Below are 20032 nucleotides of genomic sequence, written 5' to 3' on the forward strand. Positions count from 1 at the left end.
AAAGACTGAAGGAGATCATAGCTTGTGAGGGAGGACAAGTGGGTTTGTTTTGCCATCTTCACAGCTCTCTGACTAAGACTGGGTCCTGTTGGGTCATTTTTGTCTCCCATTTTGTTGTAAAAAAAACTTGACAATTTACTGAAGTCGGTTGTGCTAGAAGTACTGTACTGTGGGGTTGTGCAATGGTGTTATTGTCTGGACTAAATAGCCCCTCTGTAATAAAACAAAAGGGGATTGTGGACAAGAAAACAGGCATTTCAATAAGACAGCCAGTTGTCAAGAATAAATCACACTTTGTTTCATTATAAAACTGTTTAATGTATTCCAATATTTACATATCAAATCTACAAAATATGCACGTTAAAATATTATCGATGACTCTTCTTTTGTGGTTTTTTTCTTCTTCCTTATAGCCCTTATTATATACAATCCCAAATCACCTTCGATCAACGTTTTAACAGGATACAAGATCAAACACACATCACAACGCAGACCAACTGAACACTGTACAGCTAATACCAATAGGCCTATGTCCATGTTAGGAAAATCACCAGCTATTGCATGTTAAAATATCAATGTTGTTATCATTAAAGTCTTCGAGCTTGTTTTGTGCAAGCAGTTACCAGTGTACGTGAAGGAACAGTGCAGAACAGTGAGTGGGGGGTGGGGGAGGTCTGAATCATTGGGGGTTATGTGAAATGAACACAGCATCCAATCCAGGCAAACGTCAGAGTGGTATTAATAGTTTCCGCCTCTTCTCACATGACTCCGGTCATTGGTCTGATGGTTGGAGTGGGTCAGGCAAACGCCCTGGAAGGGGTCAAGCCTTCCATTCTTTCACCTGTGGATCCATGTCCGATCAGTGAAAATGCTGGGTTGGAAAGCCATTTTAGACTACAGGAATGGATCGAGGGATATTTGAACCCCGTAGCTTAAATTCATTTCGTGGATGGAGGGCAACAGACTTTTTGAGAGTTTAATGATCCGACTACAAGTATCCATTTTGTCTCCCATATGCAAATGCAGGGACCAAATGGTATTTGACCCAACCGATACATGACAGTCAAAAAGGCAATAGAGAGAGCTTAAATAACACTTAAAACAGTCCTCCACTTGTGTTTTCTGTCCCTTCAATGCTAAAGGCTGTGAGATCATTTGGCAACATCCTAGAAAACAAAGGCTGAATTGTCTCTGTGTTGGTTATTTCAAAACCAAATGATTTCGCAAAGTTGTTTAAGCATACCAGCACCGCCTACCACGGCGAACTGTGCATTCACAGACGGTACACACACCATACTCTAAACACACACACACACACAAGGGCACACACACATTTGAGGTTACGACAGTGCTCAACACGACAATGTTTCTTTGAGCCAATGGCACGCATTAACCAGGAGCATCATGAAAGAAAGGGCCAGATCTGGCTGCACAGACCCAAATACTTGGCTAAAAGATATCAAGTGGTATCCTGTTCCCCTTCTGCAATATAACACTGGTCATCTTCAGACTCATCCTGTTGTGGTAGATTAGAAGTATATGGCACCAAACCTGAAACCCTATGATCCTTGTCCTTGGCTGAGGCTAGGTCTCCTAATCAGCTCCAGATTTGGAGAGTTTTCCTCGTCAATAGGCACCACTGGGTTGGGGGGAGGGGGGGGGGGTGCAGGTGAATGGCGTCACATTCGTGTCAATCCAGTTGAGCCGAACCATTCGAACGGAGGTACCTCGTACCTCCTAGAATCACCAGGAGGCGGCCATCTTGCTACCCTTGCTCTGGAATGATGGGAGAGTGTGTGTGGGTGGGGGGTGGGGTGGAATGGGGGGGGGGGCTAAGAGGCTTCCGGAAGCCAGTCCGGAGCTCACGGAGCCGGGGGCAGCCGGACATCCAGCAGGCCGTAGGCAAAGACGTTCCAGAACACGGCGCAGAGGACGAACAGGGTGTACACGCAGAAGAAGATCCAGAAGAGAGACTGCTCCTGCAGGCGCTGCTCGTAGTTCTGGAGGACCACCACGCCCAGGGTCAGGCCCACCGCCACCCCCCCCAGGTGGGCCACGAAGCTGGGGTTGGGGCAGGGCGGGAAAGCCTGGGGGTAGAACCGGAGCCACACGGCCCGGCCGAACTCGACACTCACTGAGGGAAGGAGGGCGGGAGAGAAAGTGAGAGAGAGAGAGAGAGAGAGAAAGACAGAAGAGGACAGCTGCCCACAACAACGTTTTGTCTATTTGTATATCCAAAGGTTTGCGAGGCAGTTCATCGCAAATGTCAGTGCGATTTTCCTGAAAGAGGACATCCTTATCTCCTGAAATACCATTAGCACAACTGCTAGAATTCTAGAAGAGCCTATTCTTTTGCATCTATTCATTACCAACCCACAAGGCCAGACCACTTCACAATCTAGGTCAAGATCAGCCCGTTTTATGTGCAAGGTTGATGTGCGTTAGACTGATGGTCCCACTGGCTACTTTCTTTTTCTTTTCCCCCCCCCCCCGTAATGATCCACATAAACCAGAAAGTAGGGAGGTTCCCCAGCGCAGAGGAGAACTGACTGGAGGGATTTACATTTGAAAAACCCCAGGCAGGACTTACTGCACACCAGAGCCATGGCCATCCTGAACAGCTTAAACTGGCACTTCATCCCCGACCAGTTCTGAGGAGAGAAGGAGGTGAGAGAGGGACGGAGAGAGACAGAGGAAGGAAGAAATGAAGATATACGGGGGGGGGGGGGGAGGAGAGAGAGAGAGACATCAGAGATGGGGAGGTTTCACACTGAAGGAGGAGCACCCGGCTCCACTGTGGGAGTGAGATACGAGAGGAGCCGAGGAAGAAAACGGAAAATGGACTCGGCGCGAGGGACGGCGGAAAAACGGAGGATTCGACGCCCGAAATATATTCCTTATTGTTCCCCGTTCTAACCCCCCACTAATATCTGACATGATGCTCTTTGAGGGGGTCAGGGGTGAAGTCTATCCTGACCCCTGTGTGTTGTAGATGAACCATAAGTGTAAATACCCCCCCCACCTCCCCCCCCCCCCTCAGGGGCCTTCGCCGACTAAGGTCACAACCCCGGGAGTTTTTTCTTGCGGGGGCGAGACCTCAGCTAGAGTCAAGGGGGGAGCAGGGAGGATAACATGGATTCGGGGATGCAACGATGCTGAAATCAGATTGGAGGTTGATGATGAGATTCAGAGTGGGACCCACCGAATGTGACGAACGCTCATCGTCAGTATGCAGCGCACACGCACACACCCTTCAGATATGCACACACGGGAGCAGTCCTGTTGGCTTACAGGGGGGGAACGTGTACCATAAAGGCCAAGGGGTTAACGCAGCAGCCCGGGTTCGATTCCAGCCCAGGCCGTCATGCTCTCATTGCGTGTCATTGACACACATAAACCTATGATATGGAACCCTATCGCTTGTGTACTAATGCTAGCCTCTCCCCCTCCCTCCCTCCCTCCCTCCCTCCCTCCCTCCCTCCCTCCCTCCCTCCCTCCCTCCCTCCCTCCCTCCCTCCCTCCCTCCCTCCCTCCCTCCCTCCCTCTCTCCCTCTCTCCTCTCTCTCTCTCTCTCTCTCTCTCTCTCTCTCTCTCTCTCCTATTCTATCTTCATACTGTCATTACACACACACACACACACACACACACACACACACACACACACACACACACACACACACACACACACACACACACACACACACACACACACACACACACACACACACACACACACACACACACACACACACACACACACACACACACACACACACACACACACACACACAGGGACACGCTGGAACACAAGCACACACAGACAGCCTCCGTCTGTGTGCAGGGTAACTGACAGGAGGTATGTGTGGAATGTGTGGACACCATAGCACCTGCTGGGCAGAAGGCAGTGCTTTGATGCAGCCCTGCTCCTCCGTGAGACAGGAACACTGAGTGATGTGATATTCATCTCCAGACAAGAGGCTTCTGCGCACACACACACACACACACACACGCACGCACGCACGCACACGAAGAGAAACACACACACGCACGCGCAGGCAGGCAGGCAGACAAACATGCACACAGACTCACAGAAACACAAGACGCGCGCACACACACACACATCTCCTACCATGACGACGTTGGCCAGGTGTGCCGAGACCAGGGCGTAGACCCCTCCAGATGACCCCACCACCGGAGCGGTCATGTCCGTGACAGACACCGCCAGGGAGCCTGCAGGAGGGTCACAAAGGGCAGAGGGCAAAGGTCAACATCAGCATAGAGCCGGCAACAGCCACGTTCGATGAATCAATAGAGCAATTCATAGCCAGCGGGCCACTATCAGTAGGGGTGCTTCAAATTCAATGGAAAGCGATTCATTCGTACGACAATGCTCCCTGTATAGTTACGGGAGTTGTTACGTTCAATAAGGACAAAGATGGTGCTATTCAGTGTGTGTGTGTGGGTGTCTTTTGAGCAGCCAATACAAAAGCGACAAAAGTAACAGTGGCCCACTAGTTTAAAGGAAGACCTCTACTGGGTTAGATAGATAAATAGATACATATATAGTTTTTATTGCCATTCAACAGCACAGCTAAGTGCACATAAGAATGAACAGTTGTTCTACTGGCTCCTAAGTAGTGCTCTAACTAAAAATAAAAACAAACAGTACTCCTGTGCGGAGTGAATAAAAATAAAGGCAGATAGATACCATATAAAATATATGCATCGGACGGACCAAGGCTTTCAGCTGTCAGTCCGGCCGTGATTAGATGTCACTGAAATGAACTGGCACAAACTCTGTTTGACAGACAGTGTCACCAGATCCCTCCCCGGCGTACAAAAGGCTCAATCAGCCCCCCTGAAAGAGGGGAATACGGGTGCGCGGACAGAACCAATACGCAGCTCGGATTGGCCGGGAATGAGCAGGAAACGTGAGGGAGAGCGAGGGACTCTGAGGGGGGAAAGAGAGCAGGAGACAGAATGTAAGACAAGAGTGTGGCGGAGACGGAGAGAGTGAAAGTGTAAGGGGGGATTGAGAGAGCGAGACGGAGAGAGAAGGACAGGGTAACAGAGTGACTGGGGGAGGGAGGGAGAGTAGTATTGAATTACCCACATAGAATCTTCCCAGTGTTCTTGGGGAGTGCAAACAGACAAATTCCTCGCCCACAGATGGACACACACACACACACACACCCTGGGAGGGGGGTGTATCCCCAGTATATCCTCCTGACTCCTTAGCTCAGCGCCATTGACTGAGGTGAATTATTGATGCCAACTACATGAGACGCACCTGCCTACGCAGCAGAGGAACCATGAGGTGGTCAGTGATCTCTCTCTTTCACACACACACACACACACACACACACACACACACACACACACACACACACACACACACACAAACATCTACACACGTGCAAAGCGTTGAAGAAGTCTCTTTAGTACAATGACAGACCTCTTCAGCATGCAGACACACACACACGCAGACACACATTCATGTGCGCTGGGTGTGGAAGTAATGTCAGGAAGTAAATAAGTACTGGGCTGGTGTGGTAATCTAGCAGGCCTAAGGCTGACAGCGAGAGGCCTGCATGAGTTGTAAGATGTTCAATCACTCCCAGCTGTAATGATTGGATAAGGCATCTCAATCAGGGGCGGGGCTATTTATAGCTTGGGAGACAGCTTGGGGTGATTCTACACACTGCATGAATAAGCACACACCCAGAGACACGCACATACACAGAGAGACACACACACAGAAGTACACAGAAACAGACAGTCACACACAAATGCAGACACACATGCACATAGAGGAAGAAACACACACATACACACACACACACAGAGAAACGGACACGCACACACAACAAGACAGAGACAGATACACAAACACACGTGCAAAGTCAGTTAGTGCACAAAGGCCTTTGATTTAGCGATTCCCGAGGTGCTTCCATATTTCCCTCTTTCTGTCAGTAAATTGAGCGAGACGAAGGAGATGGACCTACCCTGCTCTGTTCTAGAGACTTCTCTAGACTGAGAGACCAGACCAGGAGAGCACACTAAGGACATCAAAACTCCAATTACTTTCCGAACCCAAACCCATCATTTCGAAATGACTTGAGAACACGACCCTTTGTGCTGGATATTGTCTTTCATACAATGTACTTTTAATCACTCTCTGAACACCACAGGATCTCATACGTAGTGCGGCTCGGTATCTGGAAGTCGATGTTTTCGAAATTGAAAAGGGAAGACTAATAATAAAGCGCTTGACAAAAGAAAAACGCAATCTCTTCCAGGAAGTATTCAGTAACGTTTTCAAGCACCTTCAAAGTTCCACTTACATAAACGATCAAGGCCTTCATGCTTTTCTCTTCTTACAATATATCAACTGCAAAAAACAGACCTTGTACTGTGTGTAGACTTCTGTGCTTTTATCCCAGATATACTTCAGTGTCCAAGACCATTCTCGTGTGTCATTGAAATGTGTGTCGGGTGAAATCGGGTGTGTGGTCTGAGAGCGAGTGTGTGTGTGTGTCTAATTTGTGCCATCGGTCACTGCACAACAATCTAAGCTGATGATTACACACTACCCAGGAAACGCACGCACACACACCCTATTTCCTGTGCCTAAGGTGCGTACGTACAAACAGACGGGCTATATCTTAGTTACCCCTGCAATTCTCCCTGTTAATATGATTGTTCCATCTGAACACAGGACCATCTGTCCCAGTCGTGAGTGTTCCCTCAATGACTAGTGTCCCCACACAGTGGGGGTGTGGTCTGATGGATATGAACACACACACACACACACAGAAGGAGACCCAGTTCACTGATTCACCCCACCCCCTCACTCACACACACACACACACACACATGCAGATTGAGTGTTGTCGCGTGGGCACTGTTATGGAGATGAAAGGCTGTTACTCCCACATTCTGTGTGTGTGTGTGTGTGTGTGTGTGTGTGTGTGTGAGTGAGGGGGTGGGGTGAATCTGTGAACTGGGTCTGTGCATGTCTCCTTGTGTGTGTGTGTGTGTGTTTGTATGTACTGTTTGAGTGTATGCAAAAGGGATGGTAACATCCTCCGATTCTCATCAGCGCACCGACATAAAAGTAAAAAATGCAACTGACCGTTCAAAAAAGTGTATATTATACTTATTATTGGAGGTATACCTGGAGGTATTCATATTTGGAAATATGAATAATAATTTGTGACCAATAATTGTATAGTAAGACTGATCCTCTCTAAACTGATTTTCGAGTGCATTCTCTCATCTCCACAGCTGTCAGTAGCCAGTTCTCGTCAAGTGTCTTGGGCAAGTCTTGCGCAAGTTGGAGGCGTGTTCGGGCTGGTCACAGATTATCATGGAGATGAAAGAGACACACATTCCACTGAACAGCTCCTAATCACATTGTTGCTACCTTCGATTTTTCAAGAGAACTGGACAATTTGGCAAGACGCACGAAATGAGCTAAATATGTTGTGCTGCAATAAAAATGCAGAGAAAACAAGTATGTGAAGAAAAATGTTCACTTTTGAATGATCTGGATGTCTGCTTCAGAAAAAAGTAAATGATTACAAATCTTACTATCGTTCTGTACTATATTGAAGTGCATGGCATCATATTATGTAGCATCACATTGTATTGCGCTGAATTGCATTGCGTTGAATCAAATCGTTTCGAATCGCACCGCATCAGATTAGCAGTTACTTAATTTGTATCTTTAATTTATCGGATGGTTGGCAACACATTGAGATGTGTATGGCATCGGCCTCAGTGAAGCAGATGCACATCCTAAGTGTGCATGTCTGTGTGTGTATATGTCTGTGTGTGGGTGCTTGTGAGTGTGTGTATATGTCTGTGTGTGTATATGTCTGTGTGTGTATATGTCTGTGTGTGGGTGCTTGTGAGTGTGTGTATATGTCTGTGTGTGTATATGTCTGTGTGTGTGTGGGTGCTTGTCTGTGTGTGTATATGTCTGTGTGTGTGTGCATGTCTGTGTGTGTATATGTGTGTGTGTGTGGGAGTGCTTGGTCCTGAGGAGCCCGTACCTGCCAGAACGCCACACACATAGACCAGGCCGATCCTCAGGGCTCCGTGGACCATCTCCAGAGGCACGCCCACCAGCAGCTGCATGGCCATGTTCAGACCCAGGTGTTCTATCCTGCCACACACACGCAAACAATCACACACAACCCATACAATATTGTACAGTACATACGTTATACAGCGCAACCCCAGCACTTGGCAATATCCTGAGGACTGATATTGTGATGTACAGCCATGAAATCAGTCTGCTTTGGAAGGTTGTTCATATTTTCATATTGATGTGTGGAGGTACTGTAGGCTCTACATAAGCACACAATCCTCAGTGAGACAATCATTCTGGACCTGGCTTTATCCTCTCTCTCACACACACACACAAATATTTGTATTATACTGTATATCACCTGTCCTCCCACACGGACACAAACGCACAGACACACACAGTCTCCCTCCGCCAACACATTATCTCCCCCCCCCCTCCCCACACACACAGCTTGAGGATAGAGAGAGGTGGCTGCTGGGAGTTCACCCAAATCCCCTTCCACAGCTCGCGTTCCAGGGGTTTGACTACCAGCGGAGAGGTCTCTTTCTCACACACACACACGCTGTCTACGCAAGACCCCGTGAACACACATACCCACCATCGATACATCTAAGCCTGGGACTCACAAATTCCCACACAAGCGTGCAGTACACACACACACGCCCTTCATGCCCACACAGTCCACACTCGGTCAGCACTGTCACATTTGGGTGCCACAGCAGAATCTAAAAAATAGGAGTTAGCATATTCTCCTGCCGGTCCCTACCCCAGTCTCCGTCTCTCTCTCCGTCTCTCTCTCCGTCTCTCTCTCCGTCTCTCTCTCCGTCTCCCCTCCCTCCCTCCCTCTCTCCCTCTCTCTCTCTCTCTCTCTCTCTCTCTCTCTCTCTCTCTCTCTCTCTCTCTCTCTCTCTCTCTCTCTCTCTCTCTCTCTCTCTCTCTGCACTGAGAGCTTTAAGCTGACTATTTACAACATGAAGCCTATACAGGAACCAAGGCCAGATCTCTCTCCCTCTCTCTCACACACTCACACACTCACACACTCACACACTCACACACTCACACACTCACACACTCACACACTCACACACAAAAACACACACAATTTATGAACAAACACACACCGAAAACATACAAACACACCAAACAAATCAAGCCTACCCATGTCGCTAGGCAGAGAATCCCCATGTGGACGCGGACACAATGGGGGATATTGATTGGCTGAAAAAGGCCTGTCTAAACACACAAGGCCGCTACACTCCAGATAACAAGAGCCATCTATTTCCCTCTCTGCTAACGAGGGCATGAGAGATACTCTGTACAGTACAGGCGACTGCACTCCTAGGAGACCAGACATGCTATTGTCTGAACACAAAAGCTAAGAGAGAGATACAAGACTCACTGCCTGTACACACAAACAACAACAAATGGATTTAATGGTGTTTTCCCACACTGCAGTCTGGTTACAGGACATTCAGCGGGCTGTTTGGTTTCTGCGCGTTATAAAACTTCTTGAGCATATAGTGTTGCTATTTCGATCATGAAGTAGTTAGAAAATATTCTCATGATTTTCTAGAATTTGGCTTTAAACATCTGTTTGGCTTTAAATACTGACCATTTGAAATGGTCAGTTACAGCAGCACTGACTGTGTGTGTGTGTGTGCATGTGGTTGTCTGTATGCATGTGTTTAAGGGGTCGCTGGACACCAGGGTCTGTTTGAGGACCAACATTTGCATTCTGTTGGTGTCGTGGATTGGAAGGATCAGTAATGCTGAGCTTGTGAGGGGATTACATAGTGTAGTGTGTGAGCGTGTGTGGGTGTGTGTGAGAGTGTGTGTATTGTGAGTGAGTGTGCGTGAGTGTGTGTGTGTGAGTGTGTGAGAGTGAGTGTATTGTGAGTGAGAGTGTGTGCACACTCAAGTCAGTCCATGCTAGACAGACAGACAGACAGACAGAGTGAGTGAGGCAGACGGCGTATAAGCCTGTAAGTGGCCCAGCATCGGGACTACAGGATGAAGAGAGAGAGGGGGGGGAGAGAGAGAGAGGGCGAGAGGAAGACAGAGAGAATGAGGAATGGGGAACGGGGATGGAGAGACAAAAAGAGAGAGCATCAGAGATGTAGGACAGACAGTAAGAGAGACAGAGTGAGATAAGTAGGCAGAAAGAGACAAAGAAGAGAGAGAGGGAGAGAGAGAGAGAGAGAGGAAGAGAGAAAGAGACAGAACGTAAGAGGGGGATGAAGAGAAGAGAGAGAGGTAGGAAGAGAGAGAGAAGTAGGAAGAGAGAGAGAATACAAAGAAAGAGAGAGAGACAGAGAGAGAGAGAGAGAGAGAGAGAGAAAGAGAGAGGAAAAAGAGAGAGTAAGAGATAGAGAGGGAGGAAGAGAGAGCAAAACCTGAGACCGCAGCCCTGCTGGACTCATCTGATGAGCCAGCGACTCAGCGCCAGCTCACGGGGGCTGCAGCCAAACACTGATTCAATATTGAGACATCATAATGGAGAGGCTGAGGGCCGCAGGGGAGCGCATCTCAAGCGCCTCCTCCTCGTAGCATCCCCTAGCTTCTGAGGCTGTCGTGTGCAGGCTGGGGTTCGGGCTGGTTCAGTAGCAGGCTTAGGTTTCGGCATAGCCTGTCCATGGGTTATAATAGCCCCTCCTTTTGCATGTGTTTGTGAAACCGGTCCGAATTGGTGAAACCCCACTCCTCAGGTATGTAACAGGCCACCCGCGTCAACAAATAGCTAGCTTTTCTTTGGCGTAGCTGGTAGCGGTTGCGCTTGGGAAGTCAGAGGCGGCAGGTTTGACTCCCAGTGGGAGCAAACATAGGCCCGATACCTCTGGCGGAGCAAGACCACGTCTGTTACACCCCTGTTACATTTGCATTGATAACAGCATGTATGTGTGTGTGTGTCTCTAATACTTAGTAGTCTAGATGGCTGGATAATATGTATGTATGTGCATGAATATGTGTGTGTGTAATACTTTGTAGTCTGTCTGCCTGGCTAATGTATATGTATGTGCGTGTGTGCGTGAGTACGTGTTTTGCTTACACACCCGTGCTTGTGCACTCCCGTCTGTTCCAAGTCCCCTCGGGCTCGTGATGAATGACAATTTGTTTGCCGGTGATCAATGCACATTACACATCCATCCAACGCCACCCCCACCCCCCCCCCCCCCCCCCCCCCCCGCCCCACACACACACACACACACCCAAGGCCAGTTTATCTTTCAGCAACACATTTTCCATCCATCCATCGCTCCCTCTCTCCCTCAAACACACTCACTCTACGACCATCGGGCCCAGTCTAATTGAATTAGCATTTTATGAAGGTGTTTTACAGCCAGAGCTTCCATTTACTCAGCAATGTGATAAAACACTGACCTGGGCCATAGTGATAATGAATAGGTTGAGGTTTACTGTAGGAGAGGCTGGAAGGGTTTGGATGTAATGACCTTCTGATTCAATTACTGCTAATCTAGTTCTATGGCTCTTGTCTTCCAAATGGGAACCTTTTCTACATGCCTTTGGGAGCAGAGTCCTTTAAAGGATAAATACTGCTGTGCTGGTCATCCTTCCTGTTTCTCGTAGGCCCCACGGGTTCAAATCCAGTCCGTCCGCATCGGGGCATAGGCTCAAATCCCATGCCCTCAAAATAATCATGAATACATTTCCTTACAATTTCCTCTCTTCCCTTACTGGTGAATCCCCCCCCCTCCCCCTTTGACTTTCCCTTCACCCAAAAGGGATTCGAACCCACGACCAACCACAGCACCTCACTCACCCTGCGTGCATGAAGGCGTAGCTGAGGTAGCGCCAGGCCTGGGCTCTCAGCTGGGGGTGGTAGGGCAGAGGGCTCTGCAGGAAGGACGGGCTGGACACCTGGAGCACCCAGCGGTCCAGCTGCAGGCCATAGTACATGAACACCGCCACCTAGGGGATGGGAGGGGAACGTCACAATTTTGGGCGTTTGTTGTACAGTGTCCAGGGTGCGTACAAGCGGATTCACAGTAAATCTTCTTGTATGATCCTATGTCCACTGAAATGAGAGTTCCTGCAAAGGGAATACTACTTCGCTAATTGCCGTCCCACCATGGATTTCACAGAAATGACAAGAGAATCTTGAAATGAGGAGTTTGACGAACATTCCCCCCCTCCCCCCCCACCCAACCTTCACCATCTCCACCCAACCCAACCCCACCCCATACCTCGGCGATGGTGATGGCCAGGATGATCCAGGGAGGAGGGCAGTAGGTGTAGCTGTCGAAGTACCACTTGCGGTCGATCTCCCGGGGCAGGGTCTCGTAGGCCACATGGCGCACCAGCCTCTGGGAAAGGCCCAGCCCCACCTCCTCCCTCAGCCCCGCCCCCTTCAGGTGACGCCCCCCCTGCAGGATGGCCCGCCGGAAACTGTTGGAGCGCTTGTTACTCATCTGGAGGGAGGGAGGGAGGGAGGGAGGGAGGGAGGGAGGGAGGGAGGGAGGGAGGGAGGGAGGGAGGGAGGGAGGGAGGGAGGGAGGGAGGGAGGGAGGGAGGGAGGGAGGGAGGGAGGGAGGGAGGGAGGGAGGGAGGGAGGGGAGAGTAGGTGGAGAGAAACAGAGAGAGAGGATGGAGAGAGTAGATGAAGAGAAAGAGAGAGAGGGTGAGAGGGGAAAGAGGTACAGAGGGAGGAGAGGGAGAGAACAAGAGAGAGAGAGAGACGCTAGCATTAGTACACAAGCGATAGGGTTCCATATCATAGGTTGATGTGTGTCAATGACACGCTTGTTTATGTGACGTGTCTTCTGTTACTCTCTTGTGACTCACTTCTTGAATCTAGGAGCATGTTGGCTCCGCTCTACCCAAGAAATATATTTGGCAAACAACGTTTTAACGTTTGTTACATCTGCAACGTTTATATACAGTATATTTCTATTTACTAAATAACTACATCTTCAAGAAACACACACACATATGCAGGGCAGCCCGCACCCACACCCACACAACTCCTCATTCTTAATGTGACAGCAACCACGCTGCAAGACCCTCCCACCTCGCCCTGGCAACAGAATGCCTCCGTCATCACCTAGCAACCGCTGAGCCCTTCTCCACGTCCCAAACACTGCTGGCAGCTGCTGTCTAAACACAGAGTCCTCCTGCTCTCTCTCACACACACACACACACACACAGTTCTGAGACAGTCACTCACTCACTCACTCTCTTGTCTCATAGACACACACACAAATACACGCACACACCTCACACAAAGGAATGCCTTCTTCCCCCATGCTAGCCCCCCAAGCCTAGCAATATTCACAGAGCTCCTTGAGAACATGGACTGGGGATGATGTCACCACAATTGGACCAGGACACCGCAGAAACACAGTCTACAATACACTGGAATCTACCCTTGACTTTCAGACACAAAGATTACAAAAGGATGACATGGTCAGAGCGGGGAAAACCCCCCCCCCCCCCCCCGACTAAATATCCATGGAACTATCGAAGCCAGAGGAAAAGGAGCCAACGGAGAAAGCACAGTCAGAATCATCCGCTCGATTGAGCAAACTAACAACCTTTGAGAATCACATTACGCCTGTTAAGAGTTATAATACGGCGGAAGAGAGACTCCACGTTTGGAGGGGAGAGTGGGAGCTGTCGGAGGCCGACCCGATGCTGGTCTCTCCGGGAGGAGAGATCCCCGTCTGGGTCCAGCCCGCCTGAGTCTCTTCCTTTCTCCATCTCTCCTCGAGTAGTTCGGGCCTAGCGCAGTACCTTGTGCCGGAGCTCTCCCCCCCCCTCCCCCCCCTCCCTCCCTCCCCCCCTCCCTCCCCCCCTCCCTCCCCCTCCCTCCCTACTTCCCTCCTCTCCCCCTCCCATCTCCAGCCTTCTCGCTCCATAACTCTGTCTTAATGTGCTGCTGTCCGCTGCCAAACACGGCTGTTTTATCTCTGCTATTTAGAGATGATGAGATGGCTGATTGAATATATTTATGTCTGGAGGAGGTGAAGGGTCGATGAGTAACAGATTGTTTGTAATGCATACGGATGGATTGACCTTTACAAACAGGAGGGAGACAGACTCGCAGTACACACTCCACCGGCAGCAACGATTGTAAACACCGTTTTTCTAATCGATGTTTGTGCCCCCCAATTTGAAATGCTTTAATCTTGCCAAAACATCAGTTGCCGCTCGTGAGTTTTCGGATCAGACTGATTGAGCCTGATATGTTTACATAGCTAGGGACTGAAGTTCACAGCTCTGGCAAGTTGATATTTCTGATAACTCTTCTTCTGAGATAAACTTCACACAACCCCAATTACGGAGGCTGGGGAGACAGTTATGAGTGAGAGACTGTAGTTTCCATGGGCACTCCCAACTCAGAGCCAAGCAGGGCAAGATCAAACAGTGGCACACACACACGCACACAAAAGCACACACACAGTCTGTACCTCTTTAAACAAACACACACACACATAACAACAAAAAATACACACAGTCTGTATCTCTCAAACACACACACCATAATAAATAAACATACACAAATACACACCTCTCAAACACACACACACACACACAGTAGCCTATAAACACACACACACAGTCTGTACCTCTCAAACACACACACACACACACACACACAGTAGCCTATAAACACACACACACAGTCTGTACCTCTCAAACACACACACACACACACATATACACATTCCACTACAGACATCCCCCTCCAGGCCTCTCCACCAAGGCCCATAAAGACACAGTCTGATTCCTCTGGCAAAGCACAATTCTTCTTCTATTATCCTCTGTTCAATGAAGAAAAGAGAGAGAGAGAGAGAGGAAGAAAGGGAGTGACGTTCTATCTATTCACCCACCACGGAGAACAGAGGCGAGGAGAGGGGTGGAGAGATTGGTATTCAGCCAGCAGGGACAGAGGAGCGAGGACAATCTCTTTGGCTGGAAGATAAAACCAGAGGAAGGACAGAGAGAGAGAGAGAGAGAGAGAGAGAGAGAGAGAGAGAGAGAGAGAGAGAGAGATAGTGAGAGAGAGAGTGAGAGGTGGGGAGAGAGAGCAGAGGGGCGGGTAGGAAGGAAAGAGAAAAGAGACAGAGGGAAAGAGTGAAACAACAAGAGAGAGATGGAGACACCGAGAGAGAAGAGAGAGAGAGAAGAGAGAGAGAAAAAGAGAGAGAGAGAGAGAGAGAGAGAGAGAGAGAGAGAGACAGAACCTTGGCTATTATTAACAATCTCACTGTCAGCTGCGGTGCAAAGTAAAGACAGAAGGAGGCAAGAAGGCAGACTGGCTCTGTTTGTTTCACTCCTTCTCTCCTCCTCCTCCTCTCTCCATCCCTCGGATTTCCTCCTCCCTGCTTAGCTTCTGTTGTAACTGACAGTGAATGAGAGCCACAGGGGGGTAAGGGTGGGTGAGTCTTACCAGGAACAATAGCCCTAAGCTAAATACACACACACACACACACACTGTAAACACATGCCCCTCATTCCTCTCTGTCCCACTTCCAGTTCCACGCCCTGACCTCTGACCTCTCATGTGACAGGGATCGGCCAATGGCAAACAAGCTCTTTCACCAGCTTCTGACTACCCACAGGCAAGTTCTCAGCCCACTGTGCCAGACAATGGCTCACTCTGAAGGAAAGAGGGATAGGAGAGATAAGACAGAGGGAGAGGAAGGAAACGAGAAAATGAGAGAGTGAGACTCTCTTCTCACCGTTTTCCCATCAATGTAGCCTATGTTTTTTTTGTGTTTTTTGTTAGTTTTTTTTTACTCCAACTCTCTAGACCATCTTATAACCTGGTACACTCACTCCTAAGTTCCAACTCAAGTCTTTATGCTCATAAGTCCAAATATAGATCAGCCAATCACTGAGCATTATCCATAACCGTGACGAATCACAGTACAAGGATTACATCAGTGTCCCACCCCAACAGACCGGAAATGACCCGTGTGACCTACCAGGTTGACAAAGTCCTGGTAGCAGATCTTCCCGTCGGCGTTGCCGTCGGCGAGGGCCAATAGGACCTCCAGCTTGTGGGGGTCGAGCTCCGAGCCGTGGGCGTCCAGCAGGTCCTTGAAGCGCTCCGTACTGATGAAGCCTGAGCTCTCTGGGTCGTACTGTAACACACACACACATTGCTCATCGTTTAAGATTCAGCATGTGATTATAACTGTGGGAAAACCCAGAAGGGATATCATTCTCGACATACAGTAGCGGTTTGAAATCCCAAAGATATTTGATGTTACTGAGGGTAGGATATCCCCCTCCCACACACACACACTCACACACACACACCAGATAGAGAAGAGCTTCTATTGTGGCTCCCTGTGACTGCGTCCTGAAACCTTGCATTCAAGGTCAGGGTCCCTCCCCTGACCTTGGTCTCACCCCACACCCAGAGGCGGACTGGGGGAAAAAAGTGGCTCGGGAGTTACTGTCAGACCGGCCCACTTTATACACGGCACGCGGCCCATTCAGTACACGGCGAGTTGCCCACTCAATGCATCGCACGTATCGACCAATCAGTGGACTACTTGGAAAAATACCCATACACTTAACATGATTTTGGATTTTGGAACCCACTTTCAGGCGTTCTTTAATAAGGTGGAGATCTTTTCTCACGTCGAACTTCCAAAGTCCGTAAGAACACATTTCAGAAGACACGTCAGAACATTTCCGAAAAACGAGTGTGAAAACAGATCGCGAGGAGGATTATAAAAGTCAGTCGGTGAATTTGGACTCCTACAGGTCTTAAAGCAAAGTATATGTGTTCAAGCTGTATAATATGGAAAACGGTTGGAGGTGCCAGCGATGTCAGAGAGAGGGCCGGTTGGAGATTGACATGGGCTGGTATTTTGGACCATCCCCCGTCGGCCCACTGGAGATTCCCCCGTTATCCCCTGATGACCAGTCCGCCCCTGCCCACACCTCTTCCTAAGTGCATCCTAGTTCAGTCTCCCCCTCCCTCCCTTCCTCTAACGCCACATCAAGTCAGTGACATCCAGCCAGATCAACCACACACCCCACACCCCGAATTCCACTCTCTCTCTCTTTCTCTCTGAAAACACAGAATGCTGCCAACCAAGGCAGACATCGATTTCATTCCTCAGCCGGCGTCTACAGCTCCTTGACTTCAGAATAGAAAAGCGTGGAGAAAAGGATTCAAGTGTGTCCATCACATACTTTCAGGGGAATGTCGGCCACGAGCTGCGGGGGAAGACGTGCGGAGGAACGGCCTCATCCGTCCTGTTACAGGCAGGAATCCCACTTCAGCTCAGCCCAACCGGCCCGCGAAGAATCTCAAAAAGCCCCACATCTGGGTTTTCGAGTGTGAAGTGTGGACGTGTGTGTGTGGGTCTGTGTGTGGTTGTGTGTGTGGGTCTGTGTGTGGGTGTGTGTGTGGGTCTGTGTGTGGGTCTGTGTGTGGGTCTGTGTGTGGGTGTGTGTGTGGGTCTGTGTGTGGGTGTGTGTGTGGGTCTGCGTGTGGGTCTGTGTGTGGGTCTGTGTGTGGGTCTGTGTGTGGGTCTGTGTGTGTGGGTGTGTGTGTGTGTGTGTTCAACTGACTGTGAAGGGCCGTCTCCGGGCGTTCTCTGTCCTTCCGCTCTCTCTGTTTGCTGTGGATGTCAGGTTGTTTGTGAACAGAGGCTGAAGACAGCTGCCGCGCGCCTCTGAGAGGGGACATTCAGACTCACTACGGTGCTCATCCCCACACACACACACACACACACACACACGCAGGCATGCAAACACACGCAAGCACACATACATGTACACACACGCAGGCATGCAAACACACGCAAGCACACATACGTGTACACACACACAGGCATGCAAACACACGCAAGCACACATACATGTACACACACACACAGACGCAGGCATGCAAACACACGCAAGCACACATACATGTACACACGCACACCCACAGAGTCTTTGAGAGTGGTTGTTTGCCTTCTCCATATGCCAGATCAGGCTGGCAAATGGCTGTCGGCCGGCTGCGAGAGAGACGGTTTAGAGGAGAGACTTGTTGTGCTACTCAGAACCCAAATGTCACGGCGAGAGACAATGAGACGTGGAGGACAGCAATACGGTCACGCTTCCCGTTTCGGAAAGGCTGCCGTTCGGCTGCTGCATTGGGGAGAGCTGGGACAATGAGAATGCCTGGAGGTAAGGTTTTCATGACCCCAATGACGTGCGGTATCACATGATAGCATATTCTACACACACGCACGCACGCACCACACGCACACATCAAAACGGAAAGGGAACTAACCTTCTCCTGTAGGACCCGAGCCAGTTTCTGCCGGGGACACTTTGTCATGGTGAGCAACACACCAGCTGATCCAACCTAGGTGCTCAGTGTGTGTGTCCTTCTGTGAGTGTGTGTGTGTCCGTGTCTCTCTCTCTCCGTGCTTATCTATCTGCATCATGCAGAGGAGGGTGTTATTTACGACCCAGAATGGGGGATTACAGCCCCCACCAACCAAACACAAACACACACAAGTCCCGCCCCCTAAACCCCCCAGATATGAACCCCCCAGACCCCCGCCCCAGTCCGAATGCCTTAGCCTACATTCAGACGCCCATCTGTGTGTGTGTGCGTCACTCTCTCGTATTTTCTCTATGACTCTCTCTCTCTCTCACACACACACACACACCCTTTCTCACTCGCTCGATCACTCAGTCACACATTCTCACAAAACACACACACACACCCACAAACATTCCCTCACAAACTTTGCTCCCTTACACACGCAGTACCTCATTGACACATACTTTCTCTACGCACACACACACACACACACGGACACACACACACACATTCCCACGCACGCTCCCAGGATGCAGTCTTCATAGTTGAGTGCACACCCTCTGCAGTCACCAGGCGCACTGGCAAGGAGCTCTGAGGGGGGAACAACTCCCCCTCTTCACAATGGGCACCCGACGGGCAGTTTCATGCAAGGTTTCCTCGATCTCTTTTCCCCAATTAGGCCCTATTTCCCCTCCTCTGAACTAAGGACTTCCTGTTGAGATGGCCAGGTTGAAGATAAGAGCGAGACAGGCTATCGGGATCAGCCGTTCGGTCGCATCGTTTTTTTTTCTTTTTTCGGAGGGACATCCAGACTGTTTTCATGCACCCACGCAGAGCGAGACCGTGTGACCGTCCGGGGGACGTTTGATTTCACTCTCTTCTGCTGGACCGCAGGGATTGTTTTGGGTACAACCAGGAGATGTGTGAACCGAATCAAACAACTTGCGTCGGCCATCGCTTTCTCTGATTCTTTGTCTAGTAGCCTGGTCTGAGGAGGCCCGCTTAAGACAAAGGCATCTGTTTCACACACACACACATTAATCCTGTGATAATGGGGCACACAGGCTTTCAGTGGGAACGCCTTCATAGCTTAGTTTTAGGGTTAAGGAGAGACAGGGAGGGAGAGAGAAAGAGAGAGGGAGAGAGAGGGAGGGAGAGATGGAGGGAGGGAGGGGGAGAGAGAGGGAGAGAGGGCGAGAGGGCGAGAGAGAGAGATGGAGAGGAGGAGGGGAGGGAGGAGGAGGTTCATTACCAGGTTCCATCCTAAGCCCACATTTCCATACTGCTGCACACGAGGAAGCTTGAGTCAGCCGAGAGAGTCAGAGGACTCATCCAGCAGCACTGCAGCAACACGACACTCACAACTGCTAATTCAGAAGGGAAACAACACAATTTTTTTACGTGTTTAAAAAAAAGGACATGTTAATCACTGAGATAATCCAGCTAGTCTAACTACCGGGGATAACCTGAGGATGCACATGCAGGTCTCTGAACAAACAGGCCTGTCCGACCATGACGGGATGGCTTTTCGTGAACCCCCCTCACCCTAACCCCACAACCACCCCCCCGGAACCCTTCTACCTTTGACCCCGAGTCGCACGGGTCACCTTGCAGACATCCCAGTGCGGCGGGGTCTT

The 20032-nt window shown here is 49.8% G+C and overlaps 1 protein-coding gene across 3 annotated transcripts in view; it reads right to left on the reverse strand.

The window, feature by feature from the left end:
* Window positions 1-325: 325 nt before the first annotated feature.
* The window catches only part of rhbdl3 (rhomboid, veinlet-like 3 (Drosophila)), a 33374-nt gene continuing 13667 nt past the window's right edge, over window positions 326-20032 (reverse strand). For 2 of the 3 annotated variants that reach the window (XM_067259284.1, XM_067259283.1), the window contains 7 exons: window positions 16042-16200; window positions 12298-12522; window positions 11874-12022; window positions 8058-8170; window positions 4130-4230; window positions 2591-2651; window positions 326-2134 (listed from right to left, as the gene is read on the reverse strand). In XM_067259284.1, coding sequence (XP_067115385.1) covers window positions 1863-2134; window positions 2591-2651; window positions 4130-4230; window positions 8058-8170; window positions 11874-12022; window positions 12298-12522; window positions 16042-16200 — 1080 coding nt within the window. In that variant the 3' untranslated portion in view covers window positions 326-1862. Of the gene's footprint in view, window positions 2135-2590; window positions 2652-4129; window positions 4231-8057; window positions 8171-11873; window positions 12023-12297; window positions 12523-16041; window positions 16201-17647; window positions 17709-20032 lie in introns of those variants that run through there. The other variant, XM_067259285.1, reaches the window with a different exon arrangement.

The sequence above is a fragment of the Osmerus mordax genome, chromosome 21 (assembly GCF_038355195.1).
Source record: "Osmerus mordax isolate fOsmMor3 chromosome 21, fOsmMor3.pri, whole genome shotgun sequence".
Taxonomy (NCBI): Eukaryota; Metazoa; Chordata; class Actinopteri; order Osmeriformes; family Osmeridae; genus Osmerus; species Osmerus mordax.